The sequence below is a fragment of the Galleria mellonella genome, unplaced genomic scaffold, assembly GCF_026898425.1.
Source record: "Galleria mellonella isolate WM207_F2 unplaced genomic scaffold, CSIRO_AGI_GalMel_v1 utg132, whole genome shotgun sequence".
Lineage (NCBI taxonomy): Eukaryota > Metazoa > Arthropoda > Insecta > Lepidoptera > Pyralidae > Galleria > Galleria mellonella.
The window spans coordinates 1,805,327-1,825,588 of NW_026441989.1; the positions used below are offsets into that span (position 1 = coordinate 1,805,327).

The following is a 20,262-nucleotide window of genomic DNA, read 5'->3' on the forward strand; positions in this document are numbered from 1 at the left end:
ATACTACTAGCAAATATGTACATTTACTATCTGTAATACCTGTAACCTGACTGCCGCACAAAACAGAGTAATGTTTTTTATATGTTACTATGTTATCCTTAATTATACTATGTACCTAAGCATTAATTAATCCATTTAAAATTACAACATGAGTTTATTTAAAATGTATTATTATTAATATATCATCCGTTAACTGTCCACTGTTGAACAAAGGGGAGTTTTCCCAGTAGTTGCCAAGCTTGGTAGGCGGGTTGGCAACCGCGATTAGGCTTTAAGTAAATAAAAATATATCAATTTTTCATGTTTGTATTTCTAATAAGTTTACAATTGTAACTTTTTGAAGAAAACAATAAAGAGTATATCTATCTATACTATAAACGAGATGTGGGGAGAATAACATAGAAAGATAGATATAAATACAGTAGATGATGCAAGTATATCAATTTATATGAAACTACTTGTGGCGTTAGTCGAGGTAAATTAGGCTCTATCATCAATTTAAGTCCATATTTGTAGGCGGCCCACATAGCTAAATCTATCGATAACCGGTGGAGCAGAAAGGTCATTCAGGATAATATTTTATGGCGAAATGTAAGAGAAACCTGTGTTCAGGTACCATGAATATGCTGAACTAATGATGATAAGGTAATAAAGAAAAAATAAGTTGAATTAATAACATTGTTAAATATCTTACTGTTATATGTCCATTGTATACATACAAACATGTTTTCATCTACTATATACGAGTATATAGAGGTTTATTTAGTTCACTTATTCGGATAAATAAATAGATAATAATACTGGCAACTGAGAAACGCACGCGTTGCCATGGTGACCACAAATAACAGAAAAAGTTACTTCTTATTAAAAATGTTCGTATAACAGGACAACGTTTTTTATTTATCACAAAATTAATTAAATAAATCGAGTAGTTCCTCAAGATCCTTATTCAGGATTAATCAAACATTATTCAAATAGAATTGCATCACTTCATAAAATATTAGTTGCTTACGATACATACATATTTCATCCATTTATTTTTTTTACGAGCGTTTTCTATATAAATGGGTTGACGAAATTAAAGTATTTGATTTTTTGGTTTCCTATTTGCACTCAAAGAAAATTTTCAGATACTTGATACAATACATAAGTTATTATACTAGTAATAAATAAGTTCGTATGTAAAATAAAAGTATAATCCTATTACCCTATTAATTCTTTTAACATTTTAAATGCAAATGTTTGTAAAGATGAACTGATGAATGTTATAGGCAGTTGTTATTTTTAAACGGTTTTTTTATGCTATAACTACTAAACGGATTTGAATGAAATTTGGTATACAGGTAGACTACACCTATTAAGCACAGTTTGCTTAATTTTTTCGGTTTGTTATAGCATAAAAGAGAAAAATTAAATTAAATTCAAATCCATAGATTTTTTTATTGTTTCATAGTTTTGAAAACTATTGTATATTACTTTTTAGAAAACTAAATCTATCAACTACCAAATAGTCTTTAACATCTTTCACGCCAGAAGATAAATATTGATATTTTCATACATATAAAATTGGATAAGAAAAATTAAAATTGCCATAAAATAGTAAAAATTGTAACATTAAGTGTATATATATATATATAATAACATATGCTGGTGTGCATGTAACATAAATATGTATGATATTCAATATGTGTGTGTGTGTGTTTTATATGTACATATTACACGTTACTCCAAATGAATAATCTACTCAACCTGTGTTAGCATAATATTGGAAATGCCAAACTTTGAACCCTGTTGATGTTGAGGTCTTCCCTCGAGCCCAAACTTTTTTAATTTTAGTCTGTGTATAAGAAGTACAAACCATACCCATTTGAGTTGTCATCATGTTAATGATAGATGAGGTAGGAACAACTCGTAAGGTCCAGTCGAGTTGACCCATTATCATCATTTCAGCTATTATCTGTCCACTGCTGGACATAGGCCTTCCTCATAGATCACTATAAGGAACGGTCCTGAGCCACCTGTATCCACTGACTCCCTGTAATGTATTTGAGGTTCTATTCATCCCTATTAGTTATCGGCTCTTCGAGTTATGTAACCAACTTATTAACATTTCAGCTTGCTTATCCTTTGGGCTGTTGGTTACTTTTTTTTTATGGATATCGTCGTTTCGGATTCTATCATAGATAGAAACTCCGAGCATAGCCCTCTCCATAGCCCACTGAGTAATTTAAAGTTTTTGCTATTTTGGAGCGAGTTTAGTACTACTAATGAATCATGCAATTTGGCCATATCACCTATGAGACCTAAACCTGAAAAATCAGCACCAATAAGCAGTCTTACGTCATCAGAAGTTTGATTATTATGTATGTTGTGTTTGGTAAGTAAATGTTTATCTTAAACATTTTTATTATATTTAGGAATATTACGACACATACAAGATTGTCCTAATGCAATAATTTAAAATTGAAACTATTATCTACACTATGCACATTATGGTCATATACATAAAAATTTTTGATGATAGTTGTATATTACTAAAAAAATGTGACTACCAATACATGGTATTTTGAAACGTGTTACAATGTTCTGTCTGATTTACGACCGCTGTGCTCTTTTATCAAAATGTTTTTGATAATGAAGCACAGGGTATGTAAAATAAGTTTCATGTAGTAAGGTGAGCCACACACCGTGTCTCGGTGCCGACAAACTAGCTGTAATGCTCGGTACTTTACTATCATTGTGGTCTTCTTTTTTGCCAGTGCAAAGAACTATAATATTTTATCTCCCACGCAAATTGTACATATTTTCTGTTTCTTAAAGTTTTCACGCCGTTCATCAATAGCATCTTCTGAAGTTTGTAACACTAAAGTTTCATGATTACCATTCTCACACCAAATACAAGAGAGTTTCAGTTTAGAGACTAGTTTAGACTTGGTTAAAAGGTTCAGTCACAGAGTATTCATCTTTCTGTCTCTCTACTTCTCTCCAAAAGTCTTAGCCGTGTTTTAGTTGTGTTTCTACTATTCTTTTTAAAATATGAACAATTCTTTTAATTCGGTCGTTACATCTCCAGTAATGTCTTTAGCTCTCTCCCATAACTGTAAAATTTCCTATGGTAAAGCACTTTTAATTACAGGAAATAAGAAAGCAGCAAACCTATTTTTGGTAAATCTCTATGCATCAGACGCTCCTAGCTGTACATTCAACTAATCGTGTAATGAAATAATTTCACATAGATTAACAATTCTACTTTAGAAAATCTGCTCGTTAACTGATCCAAGCATTCTTTATAGGAAGATGAAACATATCCTTTCACTAATGATCTTAGTTCAGTAATTGCAGTTATTGGCCGTAATAAGTACTGGTTGTAGTTAAGTACTGGTTGTGTACTGACCATAATAAATTATCTGTGGGGTTAACATCTGGATCTTTATCTATTTTTGAAAACTGTCCTCAGTACGTAAGCCAATTTTTAATATTGCTATCAAAGTGTTTAAGTTCTAATTTGGGAAATTTAAAGCCTTTTTATGACTCATATTTTCTTTAGAGTCTATTTTCTTTATATAGTGTATATTCGTAACCATTTGTCTCTATACTATAAAGCGCTATTGATTTCATTACTCAATACATCTTCATTGCCGCCTCGTAACATACGCCTTATGTCTTTATCTAATATTGTTATTTGTACTTGATACTGAGTTGTAAAATCAATAGTTGAATATTGAGAATTATTTAACGTTGTCTCAAATACATTTTGTGAACATTGACCTAACACTTTTCTCTTTTGTCTCATCCCTTCAAAATTTCTTAGTGCGACCGCCATAATATTAAACAGCACACTTTGCTTAATATTTGTGCATATAAATCGGTTCGTTATAGCATAGAAGAGAAAAGTAAAATTAAGTTCACACCGATAAAATATTTTATTGTTCAAAGTTTTGACAACAATATTATTTTTAAGAAAAATAAATCTTTAAACTACTAAATAGTTTTTAACAATATCCTACATTAATACATAAGATACATTATGTAATAATACACGAAATACAGCTAGTGTGCCCCTATATATAATATCTTATTACAGAAGATTGAGTAGAGGAGTGACTATATATAAAATTGATCGTTAGTAAAGAGAAGGACCACAAGAACAAGTCATATTAAATTGACCGGAAATAATTAGACAAGTGAAAGAAAGAAGACGAATGTTCTCTAACAAAAACCATGTATTCTGGTGGTAAATGATGGTTTGGCTAGATTAGATTAACGATAGTACTTGTGATTCCAACTTTTTACATTGGTAACCTTAACATTATGTTTTAATTAATTTATTAATCAGTTTTAATTGTATATTATGTTTTTAGTTTTCTTTCTTTTTTCTTAAATTGATTTCGTCTATTAAATTATTTCACGACGCCAAACTACTAAATATTGGTTTTTGTTTTTTATTTATCTTTTTTTTTATACCAGTGCTTAATGTGTGAAGTTTGATGACAAAAACTTGAGAAGTTGGGAAAACATTGTCTGTTTATGTTTTCACCAAATGGTCATAATATTTACGTATATATTATTAAGTAATAATTAAATAAGAACACAATTTTATCTAAACTGCTTTTTATTATATTAAAACATATTTTGCAAATATCTAACATTTTTGTCTTTGTTTCTTCTAATTTAAGGATAACTGCAACTTTCAGAGAATCGCAGTATAATTGCAACTTGATATGAAGATAAAGTGGCCCTAACAACCTCACTGGGGAGGACTGCTTGTTAGCAACGGACGCAAATACAATCTGATTTGCCAGCCGAGGGTTATAAACGGCTCAGGCCGTCTCTCCTTTCAAACGTTCATTTCTATAATGGTGCATTTCGTGGAAGATTTTTGTTCATTGGAAAACTCTTTAGAATTAGTTTGGTCATAAAATTAATCATCTATATGCTAAGTAGTTTTTCTATTCCGTGTGTTTAATTAGTATATGTTTATTGACCGGAATAAAAATTAACATATGCCCTTTATCACAAATATTACGTGTACATCATATTTCATGATGTTTTGTTTAAACGTTAAAGTGCCAAGAAATAACACATAAACAAATAGATAAATAATTTAACTTTCGCGTTTATAATAAATAGAAAAGATTTATTTATAATATTAATAAAAAGTTGTTATAATTATCGTTATTGAAAAAAAAAACAGTAATTTTTTGATACAAAATCTAGCAAAAAGCCAACCAACTAGGTTGAAATGTTATCCATTTGTCTCAGCATGTCAACAAACATGTATGCATTTTTATTTTACTACATTTTTAGTTCAGTTAGTAAAAGAATAGGACAGTATTTTTGATGAAAGCTCTCAGTCGACTTGATTACTTCTGATATCTTGAACAATTATCACCTTGTTTCAATAAATTAACACAAAACAATATTAAACTATACATATAAAATTAACTGATTCAAAAGGAAATTTTCGTCTTGAATCACTTTATCTATTGATCAAAACTGCATTAAAATCTGTTATGTAGTTTTAAAGGTACTTCTAGCTAAGCAAAGATAAAGTTAGCTTACAGACGGAGAGAAGCGACTTTGTTTTATACTATATAGAGATTATTCATTTATTTTGGTAAGGATATTTATGAATTGTGTATATAATTATTGAGAAACAGACGTAACAGGTATACCTGATGCGGAAGTGAAGGGATCAAATGTAGAGGCATTTTTTATAGTGGTCGCTAAGTGATTGCAAATTAATGCGAGTAGCTACCTGCTTAATATATTTTACCAAGCATATAAATGATTAAATGAATATACTTTATTATATAACATAAGAATTAAAAAACACAATTAATATACTTATATAAAGACAATAAGGCAGCCTTATTTGTATCCAATCTATCTCTCTCTCTTTCTCTGTCTCAGATTAATTTATTTTATTATCATCCTGTCTTTAGAGAGTTAGAAATTTAAATTGACACTAAAGCTTCGTGTCCTAAAGTCAATGTATTTAGTAAACTCTCAGCGTGCATTATTTATCAGGTAATTTAAATTAGATACACATTAAAGTTTTACCTGGAATCCGTCATAGGTCCACGAAGCCCATTTCATCGTGCATAGTTGAACATCAAAGGGGAACTGCTCCACATTTATATCGCATACAGATACGTAAATGCCATGACTCAGCCACGTCACCTCACCAGTATTCTTCACAATTACATTAGTATTGATCACCGCTGAACGATAGTTCGGATCCGCGCTGGAACAAACATTTTTGTATTACCTGAAATATAAATACACTGACGACTTATCTAATGGGAAGTGCCATAATTTCATAAACATCAGAATAAAATTGAAAAAAAACCTGTGTTAATACTCTTAAGGATTAAGTAGTTATGCTAGTAATTTCCCTATAATTTTTCATGTTTTATAATTTTTCGACCTACGTCTTTTTAGAATAGAACGTAATAGAATAGCTTATTTATTTCAAATTTAATACAGTTGTTTGTATACATAAATCCTAAAAATAATCTATGGAGGAAATATTTACTGGTAAAATGCTCTTAAAAATGATGCTAATGATTTTGACTGCATTTTTGTGCTTGGTATCCGCAAATTTAGCCAAACATTAGAAGATACTATTGTATCAAATACCAAAGCTTAATTCTTATTTGATAAATTATTTCAAAGAAATTTAAATTTATATTGGAAACTTACAGATGTCACAATATTACATTTTCAAGCGACTTCAAAGAGAAGGAGGTTCCCAATTCGTTTGTTACCTCATATCTCTGTCAGTTTTAAACTGATTTAGAAAACTTCACTTTATATCTGAAAGGATATACTTACAGATTGGGCTCATTAAAATTTCGAGAAATCGGTTCAGTTTTTAGATCTAAATAATTGATTTTGTAACAATTGATGACGGTTTATTTTGTGAGACACGAAAAATTATATTTTTTCGATTTAGGCAATATTTCCTTATAAAAAATAAAATATTTTCCAACGTTAAATTAATATAATTCCTTTACTTATCCCAAACAGGAATACCGACTTGGAATTGTTTCAGTGAAGAGAATCAAAGTGTATTCGTGATAGGAATGTAGGCCCGTAATTTTATTTTCCTGCTTTGAATCGGTCTACCTACGAGTATTTGGAGTTTGCGTGCATACACATATTAATACGATTGTATCAATATAAATGACATTATATTCGTATGATACACTGATACGATAGGATTATGATTTATTACATAGAAATAACTTATTAAACGACTTATCTAGAGTATATCTTTTGGCGCATAGACACTAACCCAGAAAGAAATAGATAAATCTAAAGTCTTTCAAATGTGATGCTGGAGAAGGAAAGACATAATTAGCTGGAAAGATCAAATTAGTAACGAGGAACCCTTAATTAGGATTAAAGAAATGAGATTAATTATAAAAACTATTAAAGTTAGAAGGGAGAAAATGTTAAGATATCGTCAACAAACGACAAGTGATCGTCATAACAAATTTATGAATATTATAATAGTGGTTAAGACAGAAGGAAGTCGACAAGCGCATAGTTCTTATATAGGAAAAACAATGTGAGATCAACGTGAGTTCAGTGACTCATATAATCTGGAAGAAACAGTGATAGAATGAAGTAAATTATTCGCATCACTGTATACTTTCGAGAACGAAGATATATTGAGACTCCAATGATATCCGTTGTTTCGCAGACGTGAATACTGAGTACCGTACACGAGTAACGTAAATTATTTTAATGCAGTCACTCAAATAGTATCGTTATGTTATACTTATCAGTTTAATGGTGACGAAATTAATGAAATTTATTATAATATCGAGATTGGCACATGGTAATAGCTCGACAGATGGAAAGTAGTAAAATAATGTACCATGTTCAACATCATAGGTTACTATAGATGCACACTATAGTTTTTTAAAGGAATTATTACAGCAAAACTATTCGCGGCATCTACGATCGCTCTTCGTGAGATCACTATTCTACAAAGTCATAACCCTATTCATTGTGTTAACAATTTGGGATCCTAAAAGCTGTCAAGTTAATAAGAATTAATCGATAGTTGATGTTTAGTAATTTGACGTCCTCTTAGACCCCAGTTATATTCACTTACCTAAACTATAAGCTTAAACCCTACATTTATTCTCGTATATAAGTACAGAAATTGTTAATTGCTTTTGGTGTCTGTTTTCAATTTTGTATCCATTAATAATATTTAAGTTATTGTCTCTAGTATTATTATTTAATGTATGATTACATTTTCACTTGTAATATTTTTTTAATTCCCTAATTTAAGACGGGCACAGAGATCGAGCTCAGATGTTCTGTGCTCGTTTTTACGTGCATTATATACCTATCACACTTTGATCAATTCTGAAGTGGTTTTAATTATTATTTTTGCGATCAAATTGCACAAGAAAAGTGAGCAAACCGCTCACATATTGGTCTTGTGTTAATTTTGTTACGATTAAAGAAACTACTTTTTTCTTTTTTCCGGAATAAAATCTTACATTACGTTTTCCGCTAATTTCCCCACACTCTCATTATGACCCGCTTAAGTCGCCTCCAATATTTTTGTACTAATCAAATTGTCATGTCTATGGAAGTTATTTCTTCAGACAAGGCACTTTATTACAGATAATATTAGAACTTTTAGCTTAATAAGATTATGTCAATGCCATTGTAAGACTATAGTGGGTATTGATAAAAAAAATAAGGATAACGATTAAATAATCGTTATCCTCGTGTTAATTCTGAATCGAAAAGTGAGTAGAATTAAAAAAAAATTTCAAATGTTCGTCTTAATGACTAACATTTGAGTCAACGTTTTCACAGCCAATTCTGTACTACGCTATGTAGCGTCTTTCGCCTCAAGTTTGTTTTATTAGTTATTGCTGACTACTTTAGCCTTCTGACCAAATTGCTATTTCACAATAGGAGTGGGTAAAATTGAGGCAACTAGGAGAGTCACTCGCTCTCGCACTATATTACTTATACTTTATTCTATTTGCTAATGAAAATAAAGATTTTTTTGTTTTAAGTAAATAAAAATAAGCTTTATAAATAAAGACAAGTTTACTTTTTCAGTTTGAGCATATATACGCATCCCACCCTCTATTAGTCGGCGCGATTTTGGGTTAAAATTTTGACGTCTCTTAATTAAATATTGTTGACAATATTTTGTTATCAACATGTATTACAAAATATTATCTTACTTGTTGTATAAAATGATGTCTGGTCTCCATACTCTTTCATAAGGTATCCTAATGACTCCGATGCCGTTGAATTCGCTGATGTTCCATCGCAGGTGATAGTCCATCCACACCTGTGTAATCCAGCAGTTCGTTGTGAGTAGTTGATCTTTCTCTTCCTAACAATAAAAACAAATAATCTTAATCAGTTATATGCATTTAGTAATGCGTAAAAATAAATAATGTAGATATAACTATACAAAGATCATAAACGTAGTAAGTGGCTAATATTTTAGAGTACATATCATTGTACTGTATATAATATCGCATCTTAGTGAAAACTTTGCAAACACTAAGTATATTTAGTTGCATCCATATGCAATGATATTTTTTCTAATACTGTAATTAAATAGGTAAGACTAATAGACATTACCCAAGTAAAAATTTATAGACTTAAGGACTTTATACTTATTAGTATAGTTATGAGTTCTAAACGATTAAAGTATTTTTTATGACAGAATATAAAACAGGTTTATGGCCTACCTGATGGAAAGTGGTAACTGCCCCCTATAAACATGAACACATTAAGTGAACACAGATAAATACAAGTTAAGTGACCCAATTGGTTGTAAATTAAATCATAAAATTGGTAAATATTTTAAAAAGAACAGTATTGTCAATTAAGCATATTATTAAAATAATTTAGAACTATGTCCAAATGTAAGAATGAAATTATGATAATGCAGCGCGGGATCTCACAAAGTATACCCAGGGGATTAAGCATGATTGATGAATGATTTAATTTTGATTGATGAAAGGATTATGAACACCAAATACCATATTTGGCGTTCATTTATTAACGCCATCTATCAGAGAATAAATGTATATATCTAGTTTTCTAATAATCAATATGTATTTGATTCTCTTCTATTATTCTTTAATGATATTTTAATTGTAATAATTGATATCTAAGTGACTCCTAAATTGTTTTTATTATTTTGTTAATTGTTAGAATGTATTACTACTAACTATAAATCCTATATAATCATTAATTTACCTGTCTGTCAGTTACAGTCGATTTACACAGAAATCGATAAGCGTAAAATTAAAGGGTGCCCAACCAATTATCCTGTCGGTACATGAGAGAGAAGAAAGAAAAGTAGTCTGAGATAAAAAAAAGTTAGTACTTGATATATGCATGTATATATTCAACTTTAAATTCATAAGAAAAAAAAACAAGATATTAATGTCAGCCTTGTTTGTCATTACTGAAGTTATTATCCGACCCACAGTCAGTAGAAGGTTCTACAAATCAATTTTAACTATTATACTGTTTTGTAATTTTCATACAAATTCGGAGTTTAGAGTAAAAAAAGAGAAAACAATTCAATAACAAAAAGAGGTTTATGAGAAGTTTGCTGTTTTTATGTATTTAATTTATTTAGGAGATTAGACTTTTAGAATCATTTAAGTAAAGTGCATGTAATACGATTACATATATAACATATTCTAATTGACTCATCAACGGTATAGTAGTGTTCTACACATAAATATAGATATACAATATAATAAGTAGTTAGTATAAAGAAGTATATTAGTTTTATATACTCGTATATATTATAGATTATGGAAGTAAATAAGTTCATAATATAATAATTATAAATAAAAATAAATAACCGTTGGTTGCTAGTAGATGCTATGTTTAGCAGGCGGATTGGCAACTGCACTTAGGCGTTGGAGATGTTTAAAAAGGAACGCTGCTGCCCATCTCTCGCCCTCTTAGTCGCCTCTTACAATACCCACGGGAAAGGAAGGGATGGCTTATTCTATGCCGGGACCATATGGTGAAAAAATCAATATAGATATGAATAAAATTAAACACAAGGATACACAAAGATATAAATGAAAAATAGTTTTTACGTAGAAATTCTCTTGTATATTACAGTATATATTGAACATATAGATGTTCGATATATCAACGATAACAGAACATCAAAGATTGCCTAAAAGTATTTGAGAATAGATACCCAATACATTGAACAGAGAAAGATATGTAGGTATATAAATATATGTATTACTAGCTTTTACCCAACACTTTGTACGCGTGGATTTCAGAGGAAGGAAAACCAATGAAATAGTTTATTTCTAGATGACATGTTAAGATATAAAAAAACATACCAGATTTGAAATTAGATCTTCAGAAATACAACTATGAAAACAGCATCCAATTTGGTATAGTAATTACTCCGTGATGCCGAATTTAGTATACAGATAAAAAAGAAAGACAAAATAAAAGAAAAAAATTATTTTATTATTAATTGTTCTTAATAAGACCTCTCGTATCGATTTTTTTATCTTTAATGTACAGAAATTATCTAACTACAATTTTATTATATATATATATACTATGACGCCAATTAATTCAAGTATTCATGAACCCTTTCTCCTTTTTTATAGAGACACTAACGAAATAAGCTGATAGAAAAGACACGACTAATGGAGAGCTCAGACCTGAAGAGTTTCAGGCGGACTCTTTATTAGCGTTAATGAGATTGCCACTACAAGAATTACGGAATATTCATAGCTAGCAAACAAAATGTTGTTTATATTGTTGAGTGGCCGCAATTTTATGTGGCTTCGAGTAAAGCTCTTCAATACCCGCTTTATTAAGCTTTCGTGTTTGTTATTGTTTACATTATACAATCTCTCATCACCTAAAACCAAAGTAGAAATATTGGAAAAGTAATATAAAGGTATGTACCTACCTATAAACATAACGGATTTCAAAGCCTCTCCCTTGCAGAATTTGATATTGGAAAAATCTTTTGTAGGTGCCTGTGTACAGATCATACTTACTAAATAGAAACTAAATTTAAATTTCAATTTTAAAATTTTTTACTAACAATAACTACTAGTTGAATATTGGTCTGTACTAAAAATGTTGCTATATACTTAATTTTCTCTATAGAGAAGTAGATAGTTAAAAGTTTTCTAAGTTTAAGGAAATCTATGTTCGAAGTTGTTTACATCTTCTTTATAATAATAATTTTAGTTGTACTTCCAGTTTTTAAATAATATACTTTAAAAAATAGACAATTTGTGCTCGTATTAAGATTATAATATTCATTCATGATAGGAAACTCAATATACTGAAATAGATCGCATTTATTAATATTAATTATTAAATAATGAATGCCACACTTGAGCTATCATAATGATAAAAAAGCTGAAGGAAGTGTGATTATTATTTGATAGAAGAGACCATCAAATGAAATTGGATTTCAATATTTTCATATAAATGGACCAATTTGTAGATCCTTCTCAATATTACCGTCGTGAGGAAGGAGCAATTTAGTTTGCAGTTATTATCATGAATTCAATAACATTCAATCTTATATTAAAATTAAGCATTAATGATCTTCTTCTTAAAGATTTCAATGAGTAATATTGCTATGTAATCATACATCTATTTACCTATTAAACTACTTTGTTTAGAATTATTGTTACTATACTATTTCTGTTAAGAATGACATCTTATTTATTTAGATTGTAAAATAGATACCTTATTTGAAGAAAAAGCTAACAGGGCACGTTTGGACATAAAATACTTAAATAAGAAATAGTAACGCATGATAGGTATCCTGGGGATTACAATGTCGTTCTTAATGCTGATAATGCCTATAGAAGACGATTACAGTTTTCCATCAATGTGCGAGTATGGTTGGTTTATTTGCCATTCTATATTGCATAAAAATCTGTTTATGATCACTGTTTAAAGTCTTTGATAAAAGACCATAAAAAAGGGATATCTCGGAAACGAGACAATAAAGAAACATTTACCCGACCTCTAAAAACGAACATATTTTTTTAATGTACATGTAGTATTTACCTATCCAAAAAAATAATAATAAAATGCAAATACGGAACATACATTGTAGATCAGTCCTTCCATCCGGACCTTTACCTGTCATAATGATTCTTTTATTTTACTGATGACAATATAATGTAATAAATTCATTCCTCTCATCCGATACAATATATTTTTTTATTAAAAACAAGTATGACAGCAATGACGGGCCATTACCGTTGGATTTATTATTCACATTACAAATCTGGCCCTAACGTGACGTGATATATATGAAGAAGCCGGTACGACATTTCGGAAATAGCTCATTTTAAGAAAAGTTGTCACTTGGATATAAATTTTGCATGATTCCATTTTAAGGAAAAGGGGTAATTTAATATTTTAATTGATATTTCCTGCTTACAAATACAAATTTTTCAATACACTAATATAATATGTACTAATGTATATTTCATTGTAGGTACTAGGTTTCTATCTACTAATAGCTTTAAATTTTGTATTCGAATCATACTAACATCAACCATTATTACAATGTAGATTAAACCCGATACAAGTGACACGTTTCAAGCATTTCATTACATTTAGACAAAGCTATATATAATCTATTTCACTGAATTGAAATTGATTTATTTATGTCTAATTGTTCACACTCCAATCCAATACAATCAGTGAGTCAAATATAATTATGTTTCACTAATTAAAAAGCGAGTATGTATTCAGATCTCAAGTGATACGTGAACCTTTGAGTTCAACTAAGGTTCATTATTAATCAACGTAGCTTCTTAAATGCTTACTTAAAATTGCTCTTGAACTTGAAATCGATTTATTAATTCAGGTTTAAAATTGGGAGAATTTGTAATTTGGAAATTTTGTTAAATTTATTTTGTGCATGAAACAATGAAAAAAATATTCTTTTTTCATTCATTTAAGTCGTTAACTGTCGACTGCTAAATATATCTAAGCTGTCCTCATAAGGGGAGAATTGCCAGTAGTTGTCATATTTGGCAGGCGAATTGACAACCGTAGTTAGGCTTTTAAAGATGTTTTAACAGGGACGCTGCTGCCCACCGCTCTACCATTAAGTTCTCTAAGTCACTTCTTACGAGCCACGGAAAAAGAAAGGTTGGCTTATTTCATGCCGGAACCACACGGACACAGTTTCTTTAATGCACAGTAAAAGTGGAAATGTTGTTAAATCTATTATGTGTATATAATTATAAAAAATTACAAACATATAATTTGTTTGCTTTTTGTTCTCTTTACTAAGGCATTCCTTGGTAAATAAGGCAGAATTAATAATACCATTAAATAAAATGTAATTATTCTGACACCAACACGACAGTAAACCCCATCGATTTTATAAAAGAATTTCACTGTAAGTAATCGTTGCCGATAAATCACAGAAGATCGAGCACACCTTATTTTTGTGGGATTAAAATATGTCCGTCCGTCATCAAAAAAATACATGCCTGTAAAATAGATATTAAGCAGCAAAATCCTAGTCTTAAAAGATTAGAATTTGCGTCATATTTATATGGGTAATATAATATATTTTTTATTGCACTTAAACAATATATGCGACGATTAGTTTAACAACTTGTTACCAAGGGAGGACTCATCTCAAAGAGATCTCTTCCAGCCAACCCAGTGTAATTAGAGAGAAAATATATTTACTCGAACAATATAAGTAACTTTATATTATACATCACCGAAACACACGGAGAGTAAAAAATACTTGCTTTCGAAGAAATAGGAACAGAATATGTCATGTAGTACTTTAAGTAAGCGCTTTTTATTTCATAAAAATACAATGAAAACACGTGTGTGTGTGTATGCTCTTGAATTATTTAAACAATATAGAGAGTTTCAGTTACAAAACAACAATAGAGTATTATTGCTTTATTAGATAACATTGAAAAAGTTTAAAACAATCTATATAGGCACTGTACCCATGCGTATTAGTGCCAATTATGGTTATCTAAATAGACAAACTTTTCATCCCTACAGTAAAATTTTAACATCACGCTAAACATAATTCTATGTACCACTAAAAGTTGTAAGGGACAAAAATTCAATTGAAACTGGAGCTTAATAAATGAAAAAGAATTGAATGGAGTCAGTTTAATCGGTGGTAGCGTGAATGCATGCATTGTTGCATATTCACACGTCCATTGTTTTCCAATGGATTTATGAATAGGCATTTGGCTTGATTCATAATGAAGGCCATTACCGGCAATTTCGAATGCTCCCATATTTATCTATAGAGTTATAATGTTAAACAGCCCTGCGTATCTATAATGATAAATTTAAAATATACATTTTGAAAATACTTTTTCTATGACGTACGTTTATATTTTTATTCTCGTTACCTTTTCACCTTCATTAACTCTTTCGTACATGCATGATAATGTAATTAAACATTTATTATCACTTAAGTTGCTTCCAAGGGAATTCTTCAAGACACATTACAAGGAAACGGTTTAGAGCAGGTATTCATTGCGCCGAAAGTGAGGAAAGAAAATTAAAATGTTCATACGCCCGGTAATGATTTTAAGGCCAACGCAAAATTGTCGCGATAATAATAATCCACGGCCACGGGGGAAAGATTAACAAAATAATCACTTTGCAAATTGTAACAGACTTATAATGCTTTATCCGGTGAAAGGAAACACGATACAAGTTGAACCTCCTTTTGTATATAGGTACCGCGTACAAGTAGAAAACTTTCCTTAATTTCTTCTTCTTAGGTATTGTTCGTGACAATATAGGCAGAGTTCATTGAAATTTCATTCTACATAATCATATTAGAATAGAGTGTAATTCCCTGTTAGTATATTTACATTCTCGCATTGCCTTTGTTAATTCTCAGCTGTTTTACCTGCCATTTAGAGTTTATTTAACTCGTAATCTTTATAGTTCAAATTTAAGAAAATGAATAAAGATTAACAGGAACTGCCTTGAACAGAAGGTATTTAATTAACAGGATTTTATACTAAATTACATCATAAATCTAAACCGTCTTTCAAAAAAAGCGTTCACGCTCACTTTTTATCTTTATCCGGGCAGTAAATGCTTTATTATTATTCCCAAATTCGTGTATAATATAGTATATATCATATATGTTAAGTATATTTGTTATTCATATATATTTATTCGTTTATATATGTAATTTTATATATATATATATATATATATATATATATATATATATAGATATATATATATATATATATATATATATATATATATATATATATATATATATATATATATATATATATATATATATATATATATCGTCGTTCACGAAATTGTTGAGAAAGCAATCCACACATTTTTTAATATGGCAACTTTATTAGTCTATGTTTGATGTATGTATATAGATTGGTGCTCTCTGGTCTAGTCTGGTGATTAAAAGGAAAAAATATAGTGTCTATAATACGTTTCATAACTTTAAATAAAAATAAAATGATAAGAATAGTGAGTTTAATTATGAATATTAATTATTCTAATGAATTGCTTCAAAATAATAAAAATTGAGAATTTACACAACACAAAAATAATTTTATTAGCATTATGTTAAAACACGTCATGTATTATTCTCTTATGTGACATTGCAAGTATATTTTGCTCCTCAAAGTCAATGAAGGTTTAAAATTAATTAATTAATAATTTAATTATTCTTAATTTAAAATTAATAAAACACCCACGATCTCTGAAACACTTTAAAGATATATTAAGTTTAAAAGAATTGTTAAAATAATAAATGTCAAAATTAATCAACAGGATTTTGTTTCTCAAAGAGTAACGGCAGCTTTAATTGGTACCAACATACTAGTAAACGTCATAGATTGTAAAAATAAATATTATAATTCCAATGAAGATTCCCCTCTCCCTTTTTTGAACTTCCGTCGTTTTTTAGTTGTTTGCCATCTGCGGACATCATGAGTGTTACGCAGTTTACGAACGGACGTCAGTAAAGTTAGATAATTTATTATAAGTTGCAGAGCCAAATTATTACAGAGATTTTGGTGTTGACACGTTGTAGCGCAGATATCTGGTAACACAGAGCTGTAACTAATATTTGTGTTAAGACATGTTGTTAATTGTACTTGTTTGGAAAGACGGCATGTATTGTATTGTATAATACGTTTAATTAATCATTAGGTAAACGTTGTACCATTGTACGACACTATGAGAAATTACCTAAATAATCTAAATACTAATTAGAGTGAATGGTACAGAAATTTCCATGTATGATTGGCTTATTGTTTGACCGCTTATCCTTTTGAATACGTTCGCGAAGAACAATTAACTTAGTAATGGTCAGAACTAGAGCATTCGAGACAATTAGTCATTATTATTATTTAATAAATAAATCCTTTTTGAAGATCTTGTTAGCTTCTTTGAGGCACACAGCGGTGTAGTGGCACGATTTTGTATTGTACGTCATTGTCAATTACGGAGAGGGCGAGGAGCCTGATTAATATTTAACAATGGCCGCCATAGATTATTATTATCTACTGAAACAATTCACCACAGAAAATATGTGACTGTGTCTGTATATGTATAACAGGATAAAATTCCGTAAAAAATTAACATAAGTTCTTTAATATTATGTGAATACGTTGTATATTCAAGCACGTCGTCTTAAAGGGTGATGAGATGTAACTAGAAAAAGTTCTTCCATGTAAGACAATGGAATACCCTGAGTTTATAGCCGTTAGAAGTTTGGTTGAAACTACATACTTGTGTCTCCCTTGGAAGAGAGGGTACTCATGATGGATTTTCCCGGGTTAAAATAGGTTAGATACAAATGAAATAATTCTTCTTTGTCATTTAATATTTGAAATATTTAAAATATATTATTAAACTGTGAAAAGAAAGAGTCTGCTAGTAAAAGATCAATCATAAAATTACAGATGTAAAGTACTACAACTAAATAAAATGTAGAAGGTTTGTAAATATCTGATGTGACCCTCATAAGCTAATAAATTTAATAACTGATAGTAAACATTGACCGTAATATGTAGTAACCTTTGAATAAAGAGTATTAATACAATTAACTAACATTTTGGAAGGATTAATAAATAACATATAATTGCTGCGCAGAAAATTTCCGAAATCGTATGAGACTGATTGACGTGCATCAAAATAAGTTTACATTGTTAATGAAATCAGAATTATGCAATTTTAATTCAGTATTTTGCAGTACAACTAATAATAAACTAAACAATTTTTATAACACAAAATTAAATATTTAAAGAACAAACCATTATAAAATAAAAATAACAAATAAAACAGTTTTCAAAGTAGTATTCAGAACACAAATATACGCTATTTTTTCTAAATATCACTTGCAGCAGTACATCATCGTTCGAATTCTGTTTTGTGTGTATGTTTATTGTTCTATTTATTTATACTAAAGTTACTGCCATCCTAAAAGTTCTCTAAAAATTTCAAGTTGCCTTGATTCATATATATTAGACTAGCTGTTTTCCGCAATTTCGGCACAAACAAATCGTACCTATATCTGGTTCCTTGTAGAAATTTCAAATTTTTTTTTTTATAATTTCAAAAAATTAAATTATGATTTATGATTTTTATAAATTAGTGGGTATTTTTTTTACTTAATATCTTTTTTGTTACCACCACGTTCTATATTTGATTTTTTTAATTTCTTTGCATCATTTCATCAGGACTAGAAAGAAGGTATAATATAGTTTGGTATAGTATTCTGTAATATTATCATACCTCAAACACTTCATACAAATACCGCATTATTTATTTATTTATTTCATCAATTGGATGAACTTTACAGTCTCCCCAATGGGAGACTGTAAAGTTCACCCAGGAAAGTATTAGTACAATAATACATAAAAAGGAATATTACACATAATTAAAAGGAATAATATTAAAAAGATTTAACTAGAAATAATATTAGGGCTTAAATCTCTGAACATAAATACTCTGTGGTCATCAGACGAAATTCTAGCAAATTGGAGGCATGATCCATGAGTGTCTTGTGACGATTACAATATTTGTACATGTGACAATGTGTGCGTATAAAGATATATTACTGCAGGAAAATCAAACCTTTGTTTGAATTTCCAAAACCTATTAACAAAGGTGTAATTCAGTTAATACACCCCTAATTGTAGACACTAAAAATAAATTAACACAAATTTAAGTGTAAAAATTTTTGTTTATCTTTTTAACAGTAAAATAAGTAGATGAATATGTGATATATATAAGTAAAACACTGGTAGTATTTTACTTTCTCTTAATAGATCACTCTTACTATTCACTAGCATGAATATTGATATGTTAAAAAAAGGATTAAATTACCATATGCTTAAAATACCTTAGTTCTCAGTAAAACCAACGTGTAAGTGGTTTTCAATATAGTAGTTTTCATGTCAATAAAACATAGTTACTGTTTTAATTACGCGTATTTTTTTTTATGCGTATTTCAAAGGGGATGAGGTGGAGACGGCGACAGCGAGTGCCCAAACTGTACTTTAGTACTATTACTAAAACTATGGTATTATGCACTTGTATTTACTGTAATTCCTGGGTGTATATACATAATGTTTTTAATGATAAGGTCTGAACCCTCAGTTTATGCTCTAATACTACATACTGTTGTCATTAAAAAGATTAATACGCTTAATATTTCGTTACGCGTAGGAATGTAATCCAATCTTTTAGGTAAATCACAAGCTACGGAGGAATTAAATAAGGCGTCAGCGGCGGAAATTTGTGACTTCCCTTTAAACCGAGCGACATTGCACTATAATATATATATAAATATAGGAGTATACATAATACTCCTATCGTTTTTCCTTCATTACACTAGATTAGACGGGAGTTTATATTGACAATGTAATGCCAACATTGTAGATAAGTATATTAAGATTCACAATTACATTTTTAGACGATTGTTTAAATGATAAAATTCCTTTATTAAATAAAAGCTGTTTCATTATTATTATTATTATTTTTGTATTTAAAATTTATTAAGAAGGTAATTCACATTTATTAAGAAAATGTGCATTTATACAATAAGCCCACAGGAAACGAGCTTCATAAACCGGAAGATTGCCAATTTTCAGTTTCCCGTCTATCGAAAGTCATTACGTTTTATCCACTCATTTTTAAAGCTGTTTTTAATATTTTATATAGACATGA

The 20,262-nt window shown here is 29.4% G+C and overlaps 1 protein-coding gene across 1 annotated transcript in view; it reads right to left on the reverse strand.

Moving 5' to 3' along the window:
• Nucleotides 1-20,262, reverse strand: part of LOC113518348 (neuronal acetylcholine receptor subunit alpha-10-like) — an 85,923-nt gene that overhangs the window by 26,715 nt on the left and 38,946 nt on the right. The window contains exons 3-4 of the mRNA XM_026903222.3: nucleotides 9,231-9,385; nucleotides 6,064-6,247 (exon numbers count right to left, since the gene is read on the reverse strand). Coding sequence (XP_026759023.2) covers nucleotides 6,064-6,247; nucleotides 9,231-9,385 — 339 coding nt within the window. The remainder of the gene's footprint in view (nucleotides 1-6,063; nucleotides 6,248-9,230; nucleotides 9,386-20,262) is intronic.